Raw genomic sequence first — 19,254 nt, 5'->3', positions numbered from 1 at the left:
ACTGTTTTATATGAATCCATGATTAGTTCAAATGTAATTTTGTATTAAATTAATCCTGTTTCAAAGATTAATAAACTCATTATTTCCATTAACTAGAAAATGCAGGAGAGGGTGTTTAGTTATACAAAAATGGAAAATTAGGTGTTGCATGTTATTTTTTTCTTACTATATCTTATTCATGTATTTCATTGTATTAGTATGTTTGACATATTTTTAGTATTCCACACAAATGTTAATGTCTTTGGAATTTTGCCCAGTGATCCAGGAAAGTACTTGGAAACATTTTTTTCTTTTTATTTATGAATATTCTCACTGAAGGACATTGCTAAATAATTCTCCTTTAAATCAGAGAATCTATTCAATAGGAATAATTTTAGATTTTCAGAATTTAAAGAGATTTTATTGATAGTAATTAATTTTTAAAAAATACTTAATACTTCATATCGAATTCAGGGTGACCCCAGTGTCTGGGAATGATTGCCATCTGACTCCATTCATTCAGAATGCTGAACAATTGCTTTATTAAAACTATATTATATTACAGTAATACTATACTATATGAAAGAGATACTATACTAAAGAGATACTAAAAGAATACTAAAGGAAAACATGTGACTGTCTGAGACAGCCAGGACACAGCTTGGACCTAATAGGCCAATTAATATAAACAACCATCAACAGAATCCAATTAAGAACTCACTCTCAGTAAACAATCTCCATAACACATTCCACATGTGCAAAAACAACAGTAGCAGCAGGTAGAGATAAGAATTGTTTTCTCTTCTTCTCTCTGTGCTTCTCCAGGAAAAACCCTGAGAGTGAGAATTATTTCTCTCTCTGTTGAGAGAATGTGAATGCCACAACTTCAGATGTTTACTGTAATGCTATTTAATGTGTCATTGGCATGTCTGGCTGGCAGTGAAGAACATGTTCTTCATTAGGCTGATTAATTGAGATACAAGGATTGAACCTCAAAATTGTTTATCTTCATTGAGATACTGAGATTTTATTTTCATTTGTGAATTAGCTATTTTGGAATTGAAGTTCTCTTCATGTTCTTTTGGAATTCAGTTCCAAATGGTGAAGCACAGATTATGAATTTTATCCAGATAATTAGAGAAAAAAAGAGATCAAATAGAAAAACAGAGGAGAATACATAACTAGAACAGGCACATAATGGTTAATTACTCAACAAATACATCAAAACTAATAAAATAATAAAACACATAGAGTGATGGATTATTAAAATAATTATGAAATAATTATATATATAAATTACAATTATATAAAAATAATTATTAACTAGCTTTTCAGATAGATGCTTGAGAAGTAGCTAAAATAATTTTTATTTACAAATTTTACTGTGTGATATCTTACTAATATGACTATATTAATAAGTAGATTTTATTGATTTATTGCAATAATTAATCTTCAAACAAACTAAGATATGTATTTACAATGTGAAAATTGCAGTGTTATGCTCTGTTGATTAAACCACATGTTAATATTGGAATATGCAATTCATTAATATTTGAGGCAACAGCTTTATGACATTTAGAGAAATAAAAATCAAAGGTTTTATTTGATGTACACAGAAGGTTTAAAAACTTAAAATTACTGCTAGCAATAGTCAGCAATACAGATCAAAGTTCAAGGAAATTTTTTAGCTAGATTGCCCAGGTAGTTGCTACACTAACATATATAGGTGCCCTTACTGACCTACACATATCTCTGACCCTGGACTGACTATTAACTTCAAATTACTCCTTGAATTTCTGATTTTTTTTCTGTGGGGTACTTTTTGGTTTGAACATGATTTTTCACCCAATAGAAAAGATTTTAAAAAGTAAAAAATGAAGAGTGTAATTCAAGTATAACAAGTATAAAATGGATATTAAATGAAGGAAAAACTACTATTTTTCTGTGTAGACAAACTGTATGTGTTTCATTTCTTGGAATTCTATCTTAATGGTAATACTGAAACTTCACAGTAATTTTAGTAATGCTCTGCATGATTTACTTGAATAGTTTGTCCTTTGTACTGCAATATTTTTGTTTTCTCAGCATAAAAGAAATACTCTATTAATATTGGAAGGGTAATTCTACCAAATCCAGAAGAACCAGAAACTGAGTTTTTTTCACCTCATGTGAAGATTGTGTGGTTCCTCTGCATGTCATGAAACTGTTTGATTTCTTTCCTCAACTGCATGGCTCTCACATTTTCTCGGTAATTTCCAGGGTTTGCTTTTAGATTGCATAGATTGCTTTTGGTTTTTCAGATGGTTTAGATTATAGTAAACTATTTTTGTTTAGAGTTTAAGCCAAAACCTTTAGCATCTTAAACTTTTCTCACTCTAGCTGATTTCCAACACTGACCTACATTGTCATTAGGTATTCAAAAAGACATTTAGAGGGTTCTACACATCAAATTTTCTATTACTAGTTTCTGTGTAAGAAACTTCCTCTTGTTTTTGATTACAAATATTGTCTTCTCAATATGGTGCTTTTATAATTTTCTTTAAATGGACAATTTGAGGTGTGTAGTAAGCATATCTTGAGTGGCTTAAGGTTTTGATGTGCTCCAGACTATGAGAGTGTCTCCAGTTACCCAAAGATGTGTGAACAGAAACATCATGGGTAAAATACATTACCCAGAAGTATTATTAACAGGGAGCTTGCTGAAATTATCTCAGGCCGACCCCTTGCTTTCTTTATTATTAGGAGACATATTTGGTATCAGCCAGTGTGAGCATATAGAATTGGAACTGTTTGTAGGTTACTTTCAAGCACAATGCAGTTTTGACACAGCTGTTCAAGAAACTGTATAATTTCTATAGGTTGTTTTTCGTTGAGAAGCTCTTTACACATGAAAAATTCATGAAGTTTATGTTTAAGTAATGCATTGTTATATATTTATAGGACTACAGACACACTAAAGAAATGTTATCAATCTTTTGAAGATTTTACTTTCTTAACTTTATCTTAGTAGTAGTTCTCATTGTTCATTTGTCATTGCCTCAGTCAGTTCTAAAAGAATGCTTTAGTCATCTATAATGTGGACAGCAAATGCCTGTTAATACTGAATATATATCTGCAGGACAGCTGCATGCATCAGACCTGAGGCAGGAACTGGGAGAAGTGAACAAACTTTTATTGAGCAGCATTTATTAATGAGTTTAGTGTAGTTACTTTCATTAAGTATTGTGTTCTTCAGAAAATTTGCTGCTGCTATGTAGGTGGGCAGAAATAAACATCAATAGCCAAAAGGCTAATATGTGATATTTGCTGGACATAGTTTTCTTTCAGTTACCCCATAGAATTTTCCTGAGCTACTTTCATGGAGATTTAGTCACAGCAGAACAGGAGTTATCATGACAGTGAGACAAATAATTTTAAGAAGTTTTTCACCTTGCTTGGATGAAACCTATCTAAATTTAATTTCCTTTCTCCAGGTGCTAATTTCCCATAAGTATTCTGTATCCCAGCACCGCATAAAGATAAAGCTACATCAAATCATCAAATTACAATATAATTTTACAACTTTGTGGAATATACAATTCATCCTCATTGTTTCCAGATGCTCTGAGAAGTGTGATTATTTCCTCATTAAATGCATCTGGCAACATTTCTCACTAAGAAACAAGTTATAGGATACTTTTGGTCTCCAATGTCTTTCACATGCAAATGATAAAACTCACATGCTTTAAAACATGATTTTGCCATTTAAATTTGCATCCATTTGCCCCCTTACTGTGCTTTTGTAGGAGATAGCAAAATTTCAGAGAAAGATTTTTTTAATTGGAGTAACATAAGTACCTGCGTAAAATGCACGCCTAAAAATATTATGCAGCTTTTGTAATGTAATTGTGGAAATCAACTTGATTTCAAGCTCTAAATATGTTAAGAAAGTATTTACATTAAGTAGTTCATATTTCAGCTCTGCTATTTTACCTCCATCATTGCACAGGAACTTCATTTCCTACGTTAGAGTAGCAGCAAGTACTCTGGCATTATGAGCATTCCCAATGTGCATAATCTTTGAGCACAAAAGCAGAATTACTATAATTAAAACTGATGGAAGAATTCAGGTACCTCACACAAAGGAGCTTTAGGAAGAATTGAAATCTTTGTTAAGCTATGGATACAAAATGTAGCACTTAGGTAAAGCACAACAGTGTGGCTGGACAGCTACAATTTTAAGTAATTTCTAAGGGTACAAGGAGTTAAGATATTTAAAAAATTTTTTGAAAGGTGTTTCTTTTAACCCTTTTAAATTTCTATTTCTTTAATAAGTGTTGAAAGACGTACAAAGGATTTATGAGAAATTATACCAGCCACTTTATTCATAAGTAGAGGGGCAATTTCTTCCATCTCCTCCTCCACCTCCCACCTGTACAAAACTGAGTACCATGGAGGGTGGTTAAATACGTGAACAGAAAAGGAACTTGGAATAAGGACAAAAGGGTGTGAGCTATCTGTGGGTAAATCAGTGGGGAGGGTGGGGGAGATGGGGGAATTGTCTTTGAAAGGGCTGGTAGGAAAAGAAAAAGCTACTTCGTAGCTTCATGAACAATATTGTATTATGTCCCTTGTTATCCTTGATAATGAGTATGAAAACTCCTGCTTCCTTTGATCCTTGTTCCCGTGCCCAAAGTAGTCTATCTCGTTGTTTTAGTCACTCTGCTCAGTTTCCACTCTGACTAAACTAACTTAAGCAGTATCACCTCCATCTCATTTCTCTCTTACACCTTCTTTTTCCTATCTATACAGTGTTTTCTGCTTTTCATTAATTTGCTGCCTTATATTAGGTGACCTTTGGTATTTCATCAAGGTATAGAGAATTTTGAAGTGCTCTAGCTCAATTTTATCAACATAACATAGCTGCAGGCTAATAAAGAGTTAGTGTGCACCCTGGTGATTCCGAAAATATTAATTAAATAAATGCTTGTGAAAGATTAGACTTAGGCTGTTAACATAAGTGAAACTAAGTTATTTTGTGTCTTTGAAGTTTTTTTTTTTAATGGAAAGGGAAATATAAGTTATATAGAGGCCTTACAACCACATAAAATTAACCCATTAATAAAATTGGCGTATTTCTGATCACAAGAGGGATTTACTCCTTTGAGATCACAGTATATATTGTACATAAGTACTGTTTCTGTTCAAAAAGTTATTGATTTAATAGAATTGCGATCTAAATAAGTGAATAGATCTTATAGGTATCACTAATATTTCAGACTCATTTGTTTAGCTGCTGACTTGAGGATGAATAATAGCACCTATGCTTGTTCCTTATTGTAGAAAGCAGACAAAACAGTCATAGAGCAGAAGTGTATTCATACACTTCAAATGGCAAATATTCTACCACAGTGCATCAAAAGTATTAAAGGATTGGATTAGAAAATCAAAAGGGTTTTTTTGTGTTTTTTTTTTTTTTTCTGTCTGATATGATATTAGGCATCAAAAAGTCTAATACAAAAATGTCTGGAAGAAAAAGTATAGCCCTGTATTTAAACAGTTATGGCTCTGACTGTAATCAGCTCTCTGAGGGAAGAGAGACCAATTCAGGAGATTGCAACATGACAGTGGGATTTGAATGCCATTCCCCTTATCAAATAGCATGTTATTTTCCCAGTGAAGGAAATTTTTACTATTGAATAAAATAATATACTTTATGGCGGTCTATGCCGAAGCTGAATACAGTAGCAAAAGTACAGGGAACCAATAACAGGTCTATAATCGTTCTCAGGACTACAGTCCTGAGACAGTATAAAGAAGTTTCAGGTATGGGGCTTTTCCTATAAAAGATTTCTCCCTTATTTGTGCTGAATATTGCAGATGATCTGCAGGTTTATGGTGATAGTAGCACTTTCATGTCTTAAGAATTGGGGAAACAAAAGCATTAAGGACTAGCATAGAGGGGTACTACTACTATGAAATAGTGCTGAACTTTATCCGTAGGTATTTCTCTTGTTCTTTTATGTTCACCTACGTGCTGTAAGGTGGCAGTGGACACATGACTGACACCGAAAATGGTGGCAAGCATCAGCCCTTTATTATTTCCCCATACACCTTTTTATACCTCTTTTCCTACATGCATAGCACCAGCATGCTCTTTTACTCTTTTGTGATGGGTCAATACACATCAGCTTTCCACACTTTTATTTAATGCTGTTCATCTGTCTTATACAGCTGCATGCCATTAGGGATGAGGCTCTGCCATAGCCCCATTTCTATTCTCCCACAATCTAATCACTAACAGTAAGGAGTTAAGTAAAGGAAAAATGTTTTTGTGTTCTAGGTGCCTCTGTTCTTTAACTCTGAAAGGATGAACATATGAGTGATTATAAATAAATCATGTGGCTGATTCAAACTGCAGGGCACTCTGTTAGACTGATCACTCCATGGGTCTTCTAGCTTGTACTTCATCAGTTAATGTGTAGGCAACAAAAGCACTTCTTGGTGCTTCCTATCTTTAATCCTGTATTAACTCTAGAGTAGGCCAGAAGATCTAGATCAAAGGGATCATTGTGGAAAAGTTTGTCGTGAGAAAAGGAAGAAATGTCCAAATTGTTAGCAATTCAGAGAATGCAGCATATGACCTGCTGGGTTTGACAACTTCAAATCCTTCTGGTTTTGTTTTTACATTTGAGAGCACAAGATAGCCTTTATTAAGGATTGCCAGTTCTTCAGCTGAAGTTACCTTTGTCATCATTTTATACCATTGTCATTAAATGATGGCAGGGTTTTTTGGTGGATGCCTCTCTCCTCAGAAACTTCAGGTCAGATAAAATCTGTTTCTGAGAGTTGTGCAGGTGTTACAGATACAAGCAAACAACAAAGAAAATTGGAAAGTAATGGCTACATGAAAACCTGCATTTAGTCTTTTTAGCTCAATCTGTGCTCCTTTCAGTTTGTATAAACTCAACCACTTAACTATCATCTAGAAAAATTTCTACATATACTTGAAGATTATGAACCTGCAGGGTTAGGTGGTTCCAATTTCCTTGCTTGAAAAGGACTGCAGAAATGGGTTTTTGTGACAGAAATGTTTGCAATTCTGTGGGTACTGATTCCACTTTACCATAAGCGTTTGCAATCACATGTAGTCAGATATGTGTATCTCTCTGTTGTGAGTTTTTGATACCTGAGACAATTCTTTCTTTTTATAAGTAAAGCAAAACATCAGATAAGCAGTAAAACATACTGCTTGTTCTTTAATTTTGAGTTCTGTGGTTTTTGTTTATAGCACACTGATCACAGTTGAGACTGACCTCCATTTCCAGAGAGAAGTCCCCATAATGCTCTGATATTCTTGGGATTTTTTGAAAATTTTACTTTCTTAGGAATGGATCTTAATGTTTCAGGTAATAGTTATCCTTAAGCAAATTCATTTAAACTTTTATTGCTTCAGGGAACAGCCAAGTTGACTCACAATTTATTTTCCAATGCACAGCATGTAAGAGCACCTTTGATCTTCCAGAGAGTTTTGTTAGCATTGTTTACACAATGCTAATTACACACTAGAATGTGTAATTAAATAGAAAAAAATATGTACAGAATAATGAAAAAAAATTGAAATTATTTATTTTTTGTTCATAATGCCTGTTATTTATATTGCACAGAAGCAGAATTATTTGTTTAAATTGTTCCTGAAGCTATCTGTAAAAATATCTTTTACTATATTTATAGGCAGAAATTAGAAAAAAGTTAGAAATGAGTAAACTAAGAAGTTTAATTAATGAAATTACTTAATTTAGAGTTTAGAATTAAGAAATTAGTAAACTAAGAAGTTGCAGTTTAATTCAAATCTGTGAAAATTTACAAAGGCTATATTGACTGCCATTTTTCCTAGCATGTTTGTATAAATTGTTCAGACACAAAGGCTTGCTTTGTATTAGCCAGCTAAGCATTTAGAAAGAGATTATTGCTCATTGAATAGTGCAATGCTAAGGAAAAGAAGAATCAAAAATATTTATTTGAAACCATTCTATATCTGACCATTGGAAAAGAGACAAGTATCAAGAAATCATTGTCTCTTGAACTAACTTAATTCTGGTTTGTGGTCTTCCAATATGAATTGCAGTCCAATTTTAATTTTAAAAACTATTTTTAAAGCCATTCTGTGTCTACTATAATTTTAAAATCTACCTGTACTGCAAGGTGTCTGTTTGTCACACATCTCCCTTGCCTACTCATAGACAGATAAGCACAATACCAGATTTTTAGCCCTGTTTATATGCTTTGAGCTGAAATTGCCAAGTTTCCTAAAGTGCCTCAAAGTACACTTTTGCTTAGGAGGCATTTTAAGTGTTAAACATTATCATTCTGTCTGAAAAGTGAAGTATTTTTTAAAACTTTCAGTTTTCTCTATTTCATTGGGGTTTTTTTTTGTTTTGGTTTGGTTTGGTTTTTTACTATGATATGTTATGGTCTAATTCACATCTCAGTTTTTTGTCTGCTCTGTTGCAGGCTTGTAAATAACATTCCACCCAGATATATTTCAAGTCCATAACTTGCATTTCATGTGAATTTCAAGTGTTTTATTTGGGAAATGCTTGTACCTCAAGCTCAGGCATTCATCAGGTGGTTCACATCCTTCTACTTCAGAATTTTTGCTTCAGACTTTTAGTCCAGTTTATGTACCTAAGTATTCTTCAAGGCATGCAAGATAAGATTAACTTAATCTAACTTCCTATATTTAAAGTGTAAGGTAATCATCCAGATTCTTTGTATTTAGAGATACATATCTGTGAATGAGGATTTCTTTGTATCCTAAGATCTTTACTGATTTCTAGAAAATATATTAGCAAATACTTTAGAGTTGAATCTCTTAAATGGCCACAGTGAAATGATTTTACTTCTGCACTCAGAATAGATATTGGCTAAGGGGCCGTATTGGTGAAATAATTCATCAAAATCATTCTCATTTTCAGTTTCAAGTGCTGTTCTTAATAAAACCGAACCTGTTTCAAACAGCCAAAACCTTTTCTAAATCTCTGAGCAGTGTGAATACTATTGTTCAGATATGTTTGAAGATTTAGATCAAATCACAGTAAACACAAAGAACCAAAATTTAAAAAGAATGCCAGCAGCTTTGCATTGTGCATTTGGCTTGTCTGCATAGAAGTATATAGAATTTCCCTTAACTAGGTGTTGACAGTAAAAATGAGATGACAAAGATCATTAGGTTTTTCTAATAAATGAGTAATATTTTTCTCTACAGACTCTCTGCTGTAGTTAGTTGAGATATAGAATCTCCTGTTTATATTTGTAAAATTTTCTCTGTTCTGTTCCTGAGAAATGCATGTGAGAAAAAGAAGTGTAATGAACCCTGGGCTGATAAATGTTCTTAGAGATAAGCAAAGCCTGCAAACTGGAGCCAGCATGAGCAGCAAGCATTTCAGCTGAAGCCCTTTTTTCCTTTATACACATGAATACAAGTGCATGAACACAAGTGCATGAACACAGACACACAGAGTCAGCTGCACTAAATGCATTTAATCAACCTTTAGAAAACATCAAAACTCACTCACTTCTGCAATTCTCTTTTAATAATTTTACTACAACAGTGTAGCAGTGAATGTTACTCCAAAGATACTGGATTTGTCTTTTTGGACCTAGTGAACTTTTGCAAAAGCTTCAGCATCACAGAGCAGTGCATTATTTAGTGACCTTCTGACTGTTAAGACCTTCTTGTGATCACTGGAATTGATTTAGTTCTGTTAGTATGTGTGTGGTTCAACACTCTGGCCTCTTCAGGCACTACCCAAAGAATACTAAGCAGCTTCAGAGAGTACGATACGGTGTGAATATCTTTTAAGAGACTATTTATGCTTGGAAATTTTAAACCAAATCACTAATATTGGAGTTATTTCCTTCTCAAAGTATAATTTGAAATAAAAAATGGAATCTCAAACTCTGCAACAGTTTCTAGTCTACTGTTTTGTTTTGTTCCAACAATTTTTGGATTTATTTCTGTAAAATTTGACTGATGTCTTCCAAAAGTATATTAGGCAATCTGTCTGTCATGCTGTCTCCTCTCATCTCTTGATAAATATAAATGTTTGTGTGAAAACATTCCTTACTTAATTAGAAGGAAACATAGTTGTTCTTCTTTGTTTGCAAAAGGTTTATTTCAATTAAGAAATTAAAATTCTTTCCTGTTGTTCCAAAGGTAAATTTAAACTCCTTTGCTTCTTTAGCTTATTTTAAAAGGCAGTCATGAATAAAAAGTGAATTCTCAGTATTAATTTTATTGGGTTTATATTTCTTCCCATTAGATATATCAGGACTACAGTTAAAATTTGTTTGGTTTGAAATTTTCTATTTAATTATGCAAAAAACTGTTGTTTCTGTACTGATCATAAACTAAAGTTGGCATTTTTAATAGATTTACCATGTAGTTAAAAGTAAAATGGTATTACAAGAACAGCAGCACTTGGTAACAGGATCTTGTTTTTTTTTGCCAACTGTGACTTCTCCCTGCCCTGATACTTTCTGACATTTTTAATTTGGAAGGGAATATCCTTGTAAGAGTGGAGGGTTGTCCTATCTTTGAAACAGTAGAGTGAGACTAGCAAAGCTACCAATCATCTTCAGTTTTTATTGAGTAATAAATAATGTCTAAACTAGGAAATAGGAAATTTTCTGTAGCAAATAAGGGGCAGAGGATTTCAAGAGACATAGTTTTCTTGCACCTTAGAATTTAGGACACACTGGTTTGCTTTGCAGCCCTAACATTCTTTTCTATGACCTTAAAAATGTATGCAAAGTTTGCTACACTGTCATTCTTGTTTCCTCCTGTTCTGACCATCTTTAAATGGTTTAGTCAGAAATCAGTGATCATGTTATTTTTCTCCACAGTGTTTTTTCCCACAATGAGACCTCAGGTTCTCTTATAGTCAGTTGTCCACAAAAGCACAACGCTGAGATTTCTGGGGTTGGGTAGGTAGCAGTGGCTGTTGTATTTTTCAGAGTTAAATAATTTAAAAACAGATTGAGTGAGGGGGAGATGGGGGTGGAAGAAAAAAAAAGAAAAAGGGTTCTTGGTTTCCATCAGACATAAGCTTGATGTTTTCATGTAAGTGAATGCATCAATCTCTGGTGTAAGCATTATTTTATTTACATAAGTGAAAAACTTAAAATGTTTGAGGTAATCCTGCATCTCATGATGTTGGCCAACGTGGCATTGTGCTAACACAGTGGTCTGGAACAACACAACCGGCTTCCTCCCAGCACATTGAACCATTAAATGCATCTATATAAGTCAGTTTGCTACAGTTAGTTGCTTTTCTGCTTGGTGGATGAATTCTCTGGTTGTGCTAGATTAGAAGCCACAAGCTCTAGCATCCATTCCTGACAAACTGGGTCAGGGATATGCAGGCCCTGTGGGTACAGGCCACATGCAAACCAAATACAGTACCTGTTTCCTGAGAGTCATGGATATGAAACTGGGGAGCACCTCTGCCCTGTAGCAGGAACTGAGTTCCTTCAGAGAAAATATCTGTAGTTCTGCATTTAAAAAAAACTTTATGTGGTAGCGTGCTATTCCCCAAAGTGAATTCTGATTGTGTAAAACATGTCTAGAAGTGTGTGTGTATGTGTTCCCATTTGGTTAACAAATGCTTACAGACAATAAAGACACAAAACTCAGGACTGTATTTGAATCACAAATTCAATTTTGAATCACAAAAGTGTGCTTAACTTGGTACTCAAATCAATCAAACCAAATACTTAAGATCATAATGTATATGATGTATTTATATATTTCCCTATATCTTTCTGTTTGTATACAGACAAAATTAATGTATTATATCTGCGTAGACACATATTTCCCTACTATCCTATGTCAGTTTTATAAAATCAGTTAGTGGAAGTTGTGTTCAGCTTGTATGTAATATCAGGTTGCCCAGCATATTATTTATTCAGATTGTTCTACTGGTCTTGCCTACTCTTTTCCATTGTTGCTTGGCTTGATGCTCCACTATTCTACATTCTAAGCCAGAAGTGCTTACACCGAATTTATTATAGATCAACAGAAATGCTGATTTCATTGTAAGTAATGTGCTTTCCATGACTGATTGTTCTTTGGTTTAAAGTAGTTGTTATTTGTCACACTTGACAGGTACACCTACTGCGAAATGCTGGCGATGAAGTTACCATCACAGTTCAATACCTCAGGGAAGCTCCATCATTTTTAAAGCTCCCATTAGGTAAGAGGAAATTAGTGAATGGGAGTAATTTGTTTTCCTCTTTGCAGTATTCTTGTAATAAGCTGACAGTGACAGAAATAGAAATTCAATCCTTGAGTGCTTCGCAGGAAGAAATAGAAAATTGTCTGTCTACTTTACTGTTCAACATATAAGAATCAAATGCATACTGCCTTGCTTCTTATGTATAATTTATTCAAAATAAAACTGAAAAAAATCATTATGATGCAGTACAGTCATGGGTGATAGCTGAAAGTTTTTCAATAGAAGCTTTGCCTGAATACAATAAATAGTGTTTGCAAACATTTGAATCATACATTTACACTGAAAGTTACTTTGAGGACACTTACCAAAAAAATGGATAACATTAATTATGTATATTTCATAAATTACTTTACTATTTTGATTGGTTTTGTCAGCAGAATTATGTTGAGACAGCTGAGTAGTTTAACAGTAGCAATACTAAAAAGTGCATGAACAATATAGATCATGGAAGTTTGGGGCTCTTTTGATTATCAGATAAAATATTCAAATTGCACAGTTGTGATCAGTGTTGCAAGTAGAAAAGTGTTAATAATAAATCACTTTATTTGATCAAATTAATAATTTTGCACCAGTTTATTTTAGCAGATTATTTTCTCTCCAAAATAAGCAAAAAGTTTTGAAATGTGTCTTGTTCTTTGGATTGATTTAGATTTTATTTCTTTAAAGTGCATTCAGCTATATACTTGTGGTTTCCTATTTTCAGCAGACTCATAGATGTCATAGTTTAGACCTTGCCATTAGAAGAATGTCAGTCACTTAATCTAGATTTTTATATCTGTCAAAAGCCAACTTGACAGGCCTCTACTAAGATGAACTATACATTTCATGCTAGAACCTTTCTTTCAGTGCTTACTGCTTATCATTTTCATTTGATAATATATGGTCAGTTTTTCTTATAATGAGTCTTCATGTGTCTTCCTACTTTTCCTACTAGATCATCAGACAACTCTAAAATTATGTTGACTGCTCCTTGGATAACTATGTCCAAGCTTAAACATGAATTTGGCAAATTAGCAGCATCTTACCAGAAGTGTCTGTGTCGTTGGGCATATTTATTTGTGACTATGACAGTGCTACTAGAACTTGTATCTCATCTTGTAGACTGATATCACATACTTGAACTGTATTGCCTGTCATTGGTTAACCTTAGCTAAGAGCCAAACTCTCATTCAGACACTCTCTCTCTCCCTGTTCTCAAACAGAATGTGGTGTACAAATAGAACAAAAAAAAAAGTAGCTATTAATTACCATCATGGCCAAAGCAGAGGCAATGTGGGAAAACTTAGACAAATGTATTGTCTATTAAAATAGATTCAGGCAATGAGAAACAAAGACAAATAAATTGTCCACCACTTTCTTCACTGACCTTGAGGTTCATTTGATTTTTGTGTCACTCTTTTCCCTACTATTGTCTCCACCTTTCTGCATTTTACCCTCTGTTAAATAGTTCCCCAGAGGTGCTGCCAGCTCAGCTCCAGGGCCCAGTGGTAATGTGGGATCTGGCTGGACCCGTCTGTGTCTGGCACAGGGCAGCCCCAACCATTCCCCACTTCTGGAAACATCCCAGCCCATCAACTCTTGCCACTAAGACCTTGTACACACTACACAAGCTGGCTGCCACCTTCACGTAGGTCCAGCAATGTTGGTGCCCTCTTTGTGCATCATGGGGAGATTGGCTTTCTCACCAGGAGATGCTGCAGCGTCTTTGTCTGGGAGCCTGAGATCATGGCACTGCTTCCATAAAGTGCCAATTCTGGAAATAGAAAGCAGCTCAATAGAAGCACACTCAAAAAAAAAAAAGAACTTGCTAGGTATGATGAGACATGTAAGGAACTTAGGAAATGACCCTTCTCCTGAACTGAACCTGGACCTCCACAAGAGCTTGCATGCACCTCTCTAGAATGTTTGGTGTAGCCATTCAGTAGAGGCTGAAACCAAGGTTTGTGAGTCAATTGATCTTTGGTAAATGATTTGCTATAAATATTCATTCTTGTAATGAGAAAAGAAGCAAATAAGGTGGATAAAAGTATGGAAAATAGTTATGACTTAATGCAATATATAAACTGGAGTTACAGAGAATAGCACCCCATTTCAAGAAGAGTTTTTCACAAGTCCATGCACAAAAGGGAATTCCAGTCATGAAGCATTATGACACATTTAGAAAGCTAAGTAGCAATTGCATTATGCAATAAAGAAATTCCCAAATCACACTGCAGGCAGGATTTAAGTGTGTGCATGCATATTCTGAAGTATTTTGGCTACTCCAGCCATCCCAGAAGGCTCAGGCACTTGTTCCAGCATTCAGTCAGACCAGCTGCTGTGCTGGCAGTTTTAGTGCTGTGCTGTGTTCACTGTAACTGCAATCATACTGTCTCTTCCCATCAACCATATCATCACCATGAGCACATCACCAGGAGTAGCATCTGCCTCCCCTGCTCCCTTCTTATACATCTCCCTTCCCTGCACCATCCCATGTCATGGCAGAATGTCATAACATGGAAATATCTACCTACAGTTCTCACAGCATTTTTTTATCTATTCGACTTCTTTGTTATTGCCAACAAAAAAACCCCAGAATTTGAAATGGGTTTATTTGTAGATACTGATTAAGTATCACTTAAGGATGGGACAAGGACTGCTTGTTTTGCATATCTCACTCTCAGTGAAAAAAGGCTTAATCCTGAAGACAGTTAAGCACACAAAAAGACCCCATGAGCACAGCCCCTCTCAGATGACATCTAGAAACCTTTTTTATTTCTAGACATTAAATTTAGTGTATGGATATTTAATTGTCTGACTTTCTGAAATGCAAGTAGTATTTCTGTCTTGGTTGGGGGAATTATATTAAAAATTCTTCCTGTGTTTTACAGCTGGAATAGATGTTGTCTGATATATACATATATTTTTAACATCAGCAGGTATTTTTTTTTTAACTGATTTCCAGGTTCCCCTGGACCATCAAGTGATCACAGCAGTGGAACTTCATCACCTCTCTTTGACAGTGGCTTACATTTAAATGGAAACTCAACTAACACGGTATGCAAATGAATAATAAAAGCATGGTGGATGTGAACTTTATAAGTTCTTTTCTCATTTTGAGCTTCAAAATGCTACAGTAAGACTAACTTAGCTTTGTTCTTTTTGTTGTTTGCTTTGATTGATTTTTAAGTGCTTATACTGTACAATTCTGTACTTACAAAGTCCACAACACACAGCCATGAACTGCTAGGTTTTTACTCTGGGACAGCTGAGACATTTGGTAGAGTGAACACAGTAAGATGTAATCATTATTTAGACATGAATTCATGTGAGCTTTTGACATACTTTGTTGCATTATACTGCAACAAAAATTATTAAATTATATATATATAATTTAATCCAGCTGGAGATGCTGAAATGCAGGTGAAATTAAGAAAATAATGTAAAGTTGAATTCTTGAAGAAAACTTTTTTAATAGAAAAGATAGGGAGAGAAAGAGAAAGAAATAAAAGAGGAAAAAAATGTATCTTTCTTTTACCCAGAGGATATTCAGTTCTTCTTTCTGCAGTGAACAACTGTGATTAAATTAATTGCAGCACTGTGGGGAAAGAAAAGAAAAAACTTTTTCTCCAGGAAAAGTGGTAGTCACCAAAGAACATAGGGTGTCTTAGCAAGCAAGAGTGCTGTCCTTTCAGTAATGAAGATTGAAGATGTAAATACTAGCTGTACAAGGACATGGACCTTCATGCTCAAAGCCTGTTTGACACCTAACAAATCTCAGCTCTAGTCTTTCAGTTGGATATTAAATTATAGAGAAAGAAGACACACTGAACGGACAGAAGCTTCTCTTCTGTTTTCCCTTTTTTTCTCAGACAGTAATAAAATTATCTGCTGCTTACTGTACTTCTCTCAAGCTTTGCACTTCTTCAACCACTGTCTCTCAATACTACTCCTTAAAGCTTGTTTTCATCTGCTAAAAATACATATATTCATGTATGATAGTATAAAGGCATAATGTACAATAAATAAATAAATAGAAATATGCTTTTCTGTGCTGATACCTGTACCACAGTGTTTGGTGAACAAAATGGTCATAGATACAAAAGGTTTCATGTTTATTTTTTTGCAGTTATCCAGATGACTGTTAATTTGGATAACTTTGGATAACAGTACTGCCTTGTACTGTTGTCTTACTAAAGAATCCAAACCACAGGATCCAGCATTCTGCTCTGCCTGTCCACCAGGTTCTCTGCAGGCAAAGAAAGTCCTTTCTGCAAAGAGCTTACATGATAAGAAAAGGGCTATGGTAGTGATTGCATTATCACATTTTAGTAAATTAGTGCCTACTAAATGCTAGGATGAGTGTGTTGTGATCATTTTTAACAATCATTATGACTGCTTTGGGAACTGCACACTTGTAACTTCTCATATTATAAAAATATAAATAAGTGGCTGGAGTTTTGTAGACTTGTAACAGAGTAATTTAGAGTTAGCACACAAGATAGCACAGAAAAGACTGGGTATAGGCTTGAAATATAAGCAGAAAAACAAAAATTAAAAAAGGTGTAATAGTAAGGTACTGGCTTGATTTTATACAGCACTTAATTTTTCTGAAGCCTGACACAAACTCATGTGAAGAGCTATGTATAAAATAGACACTATGGCCTAGAAGTGGAATAAACAGGACAGTCTGCATCATGGATTGTAAAAGTCATGATCTCCCTTCACAGAAAACAAAATGGAAAATTGCTAGAATCTTATTGTAAAACTCAAAAGCAAGGCCCTATATATTTTGAGCAGGAATGACTGGATTTTGAGATGATGCATTGTATGGTTAAACTTTTCTCAAGCTGTGAGTGTAACTGAGCTATGATCATATCTTGAAAAGTGGTTATGAATGTGTTTCAACTACCATTTAGTGAACACTTATATTTTATTCAATTAAATATTTTCAAATTTATGGCAAAGTAAAAGCAGAACTGACATTTCCTGTAATGCTATTGCCTGATAAGACTAATGATATATAAATCCTGTTTTTACATCACCCTGGTAGGGGAGATCTGACTCACTTTGAACACTGCATCTTGCAAGTTTGCGTTGCAGTTTTATCTACCTTCCTAACCACACTCAGATCTATGCCATAATAGACAATGCACCTATATTTATAGGTGGAAGTTCTACTCCAAAAAGCACACCATGTAAAGGAAAGGACAGGAGTGAGAGCCAAAGAATTACTGTGGCTCCAAGTTTACCAAGCTGTCATTTTTGATGGCTTGTAGCATAGGGGCGGTAGTTTAGCCATCTTAGCAGCAAGCTCTTTCTGCCTAATAGGATTGTACCATTTTCAGTTCTGGTGCTGTCCTGCCTCTGTTGGACCTGTCTCTGTCACCTCTGCTGTGAAGCATCTGCTGTGTGTGATGTGATACCATCTTCAGGATTTATATACATCTTTCGTAATATCAGGGCAGTTTGCAGTACAGCACTTTAACGGGGTTCTCTGAAACCCAGAGAAATGAGCCGAAGTTCTCTCTTCACACCTGATTATTTTATCTTGGTCACTACTGTGACAAATGCTACAGCGATTGACAGTGGCAGTCACATTCATCTGTACCTTATAAGTAGTTTATTGAACACAATGTAATCTTCCATAAGGGAACATAAAACATACAAAGGAGGTGGTTTCAAGGCTAGTGAGTACAGGTTGTTTTCCTGGAGAGTTCTAACTCTAAAACAATGAAGAAAGTGCTTTAGAGATCTCCTACCAGATGTCCAAATATCCTAGACATCCGGGCTACTTTCTGGAGAAATAAGTGGTGGAGAAAAATATTGTAAATAAAACAATTACTGTTTAAGACACCATGGGATAATTTGACAGTTACAATGCAAAGGCAGAATATACTATGTTTTCATTTGTTTGAGAATCCACCTTCCTTGAATTGTCTAACAATGATGTTCTAATAAGTGAAGTGAGACCAGAATAAATTGTTGTTTTCTGTTTGTTTGTGTAATTTGAGAACTCTAATTTTGATAGTGTATGTTAAGGTTAGTTGGTTAGATTAAGCTAAACAGGCACTTATATTTTTCTAAATTGCTTTAAAATATATTTCTTTGATGCCTTTGTTTTATCTGCTGAGTTAAATAGTTTTGCTTTAGAAAAGACATTGCCTACTTCATCATCAAGTTTTTAAAAATGAAAAAAATACAAATGCTCAGCTCTTGATGGGACCAGTAGAATGCTACATCTTTAATGTCTATGGTAGTCCTAGTTCCAGAGTGAGAAAATGATACAACTGAAAATGATACAACTCAATCCCAAGCACTAAAGGGTAAAAAGGGAAGAGGATTCAAGAGAGGGCGGTGGACACCCTTGGGGAATGTCTGACCAGAACACTGAGTTGAGATTGAATGGATGTCCTATGTAGGAAAGCTTCAATACTCTTGCTTTTTTGAATATTCCTGTAGTGTCTTCCATTTTGATATAAACACACCATTCTTAAAGATAATTTAATCATCCTGTAGCTTGCTTTAAGAAGAGAAACTTCAGAATTTCAGTTCAATATCCTTTCTTTTGGAATGATTTCACGTGTTCATGGTTTCAGTTGCCTCTGCCAATTCTCAATCTGAAAATCCATTATTTTCTCATGTAGTATGAAAGCAAGGTAACTTTGGACTGACTTCCAGTTCACAGTGTATCATTTGGCAATGTATATTCATAAAATTATTAATGTAATAAATAGAAAAATATCTCACATAGAGGCACGCAATGATTACTCTCATTAATTGTCACTGTGTCTTCCATTTTTTGCTGAAGAGAAAGATAAAACAGATTAAACACAGCCAGCTGCACTTCAGCAGTTTGCACTTCTGCTGTGCTGAAGACCTTTATGAAATGAGATGAAGACACTGCAAATAAGTTTTCCTCAATTAATAAAATACAAAATTATAATAATGACTCAGTGAATGATAACCCAGATTTTCTGTTTCTGATTAGACCTCTCAGAAATCATGGCAATGGAAG

General features: G+C 34.5%; 1 protein-coding gene across 6 annotated transcripts in view; it reads left to right on the top strand.

Annotated features, from left to right (window-relative positions):
• Nucleotides 1-19,254, top strand: part of SNTG2 (syntrophin gamma 2) — a 236,248-nt gene that overhangs the window by 134,322 nt on the left and 82,672 nt on the right. For all 6 annotated transcript variants that reach the window (XM_074538152.1, XM_074538153.1, XM_074538154.1 and 3 more), the window contains 2 exons: nt 12,128-12,215; nt 15,202-15,293. In XM_074538152.1, the coding sequence (XP_074394253.1) occupies nt 12,128-12,215; nt 15,202-15,293 (180 nt within the window). The remainder of the gene's footprint in view (nt 1-12,127; nt 12,216-15,201; nt 15,294-19,254) is intronic.

Source organism: Zonotrichia albicollis, chromosome 3, assembly GCF_047830755.1.
Source record: "Zonotrichia albicollis isolate bZonAlb1 chromosome 3, bZonAlb1.hap1, whole genome shotgun sequence".
Taxonomy (NCBI): Eukaryota; Metazoa; Chordata; class Aves; order Passeriformes; family Passerellidae; genus Zonotrichia; species Zonotrichia albicollis.
The sequence above is the reverse complement of the archived record's forward strand: the minus strand, read 5'-3'. Positions and strand labels throughout refer to the sequence as shown.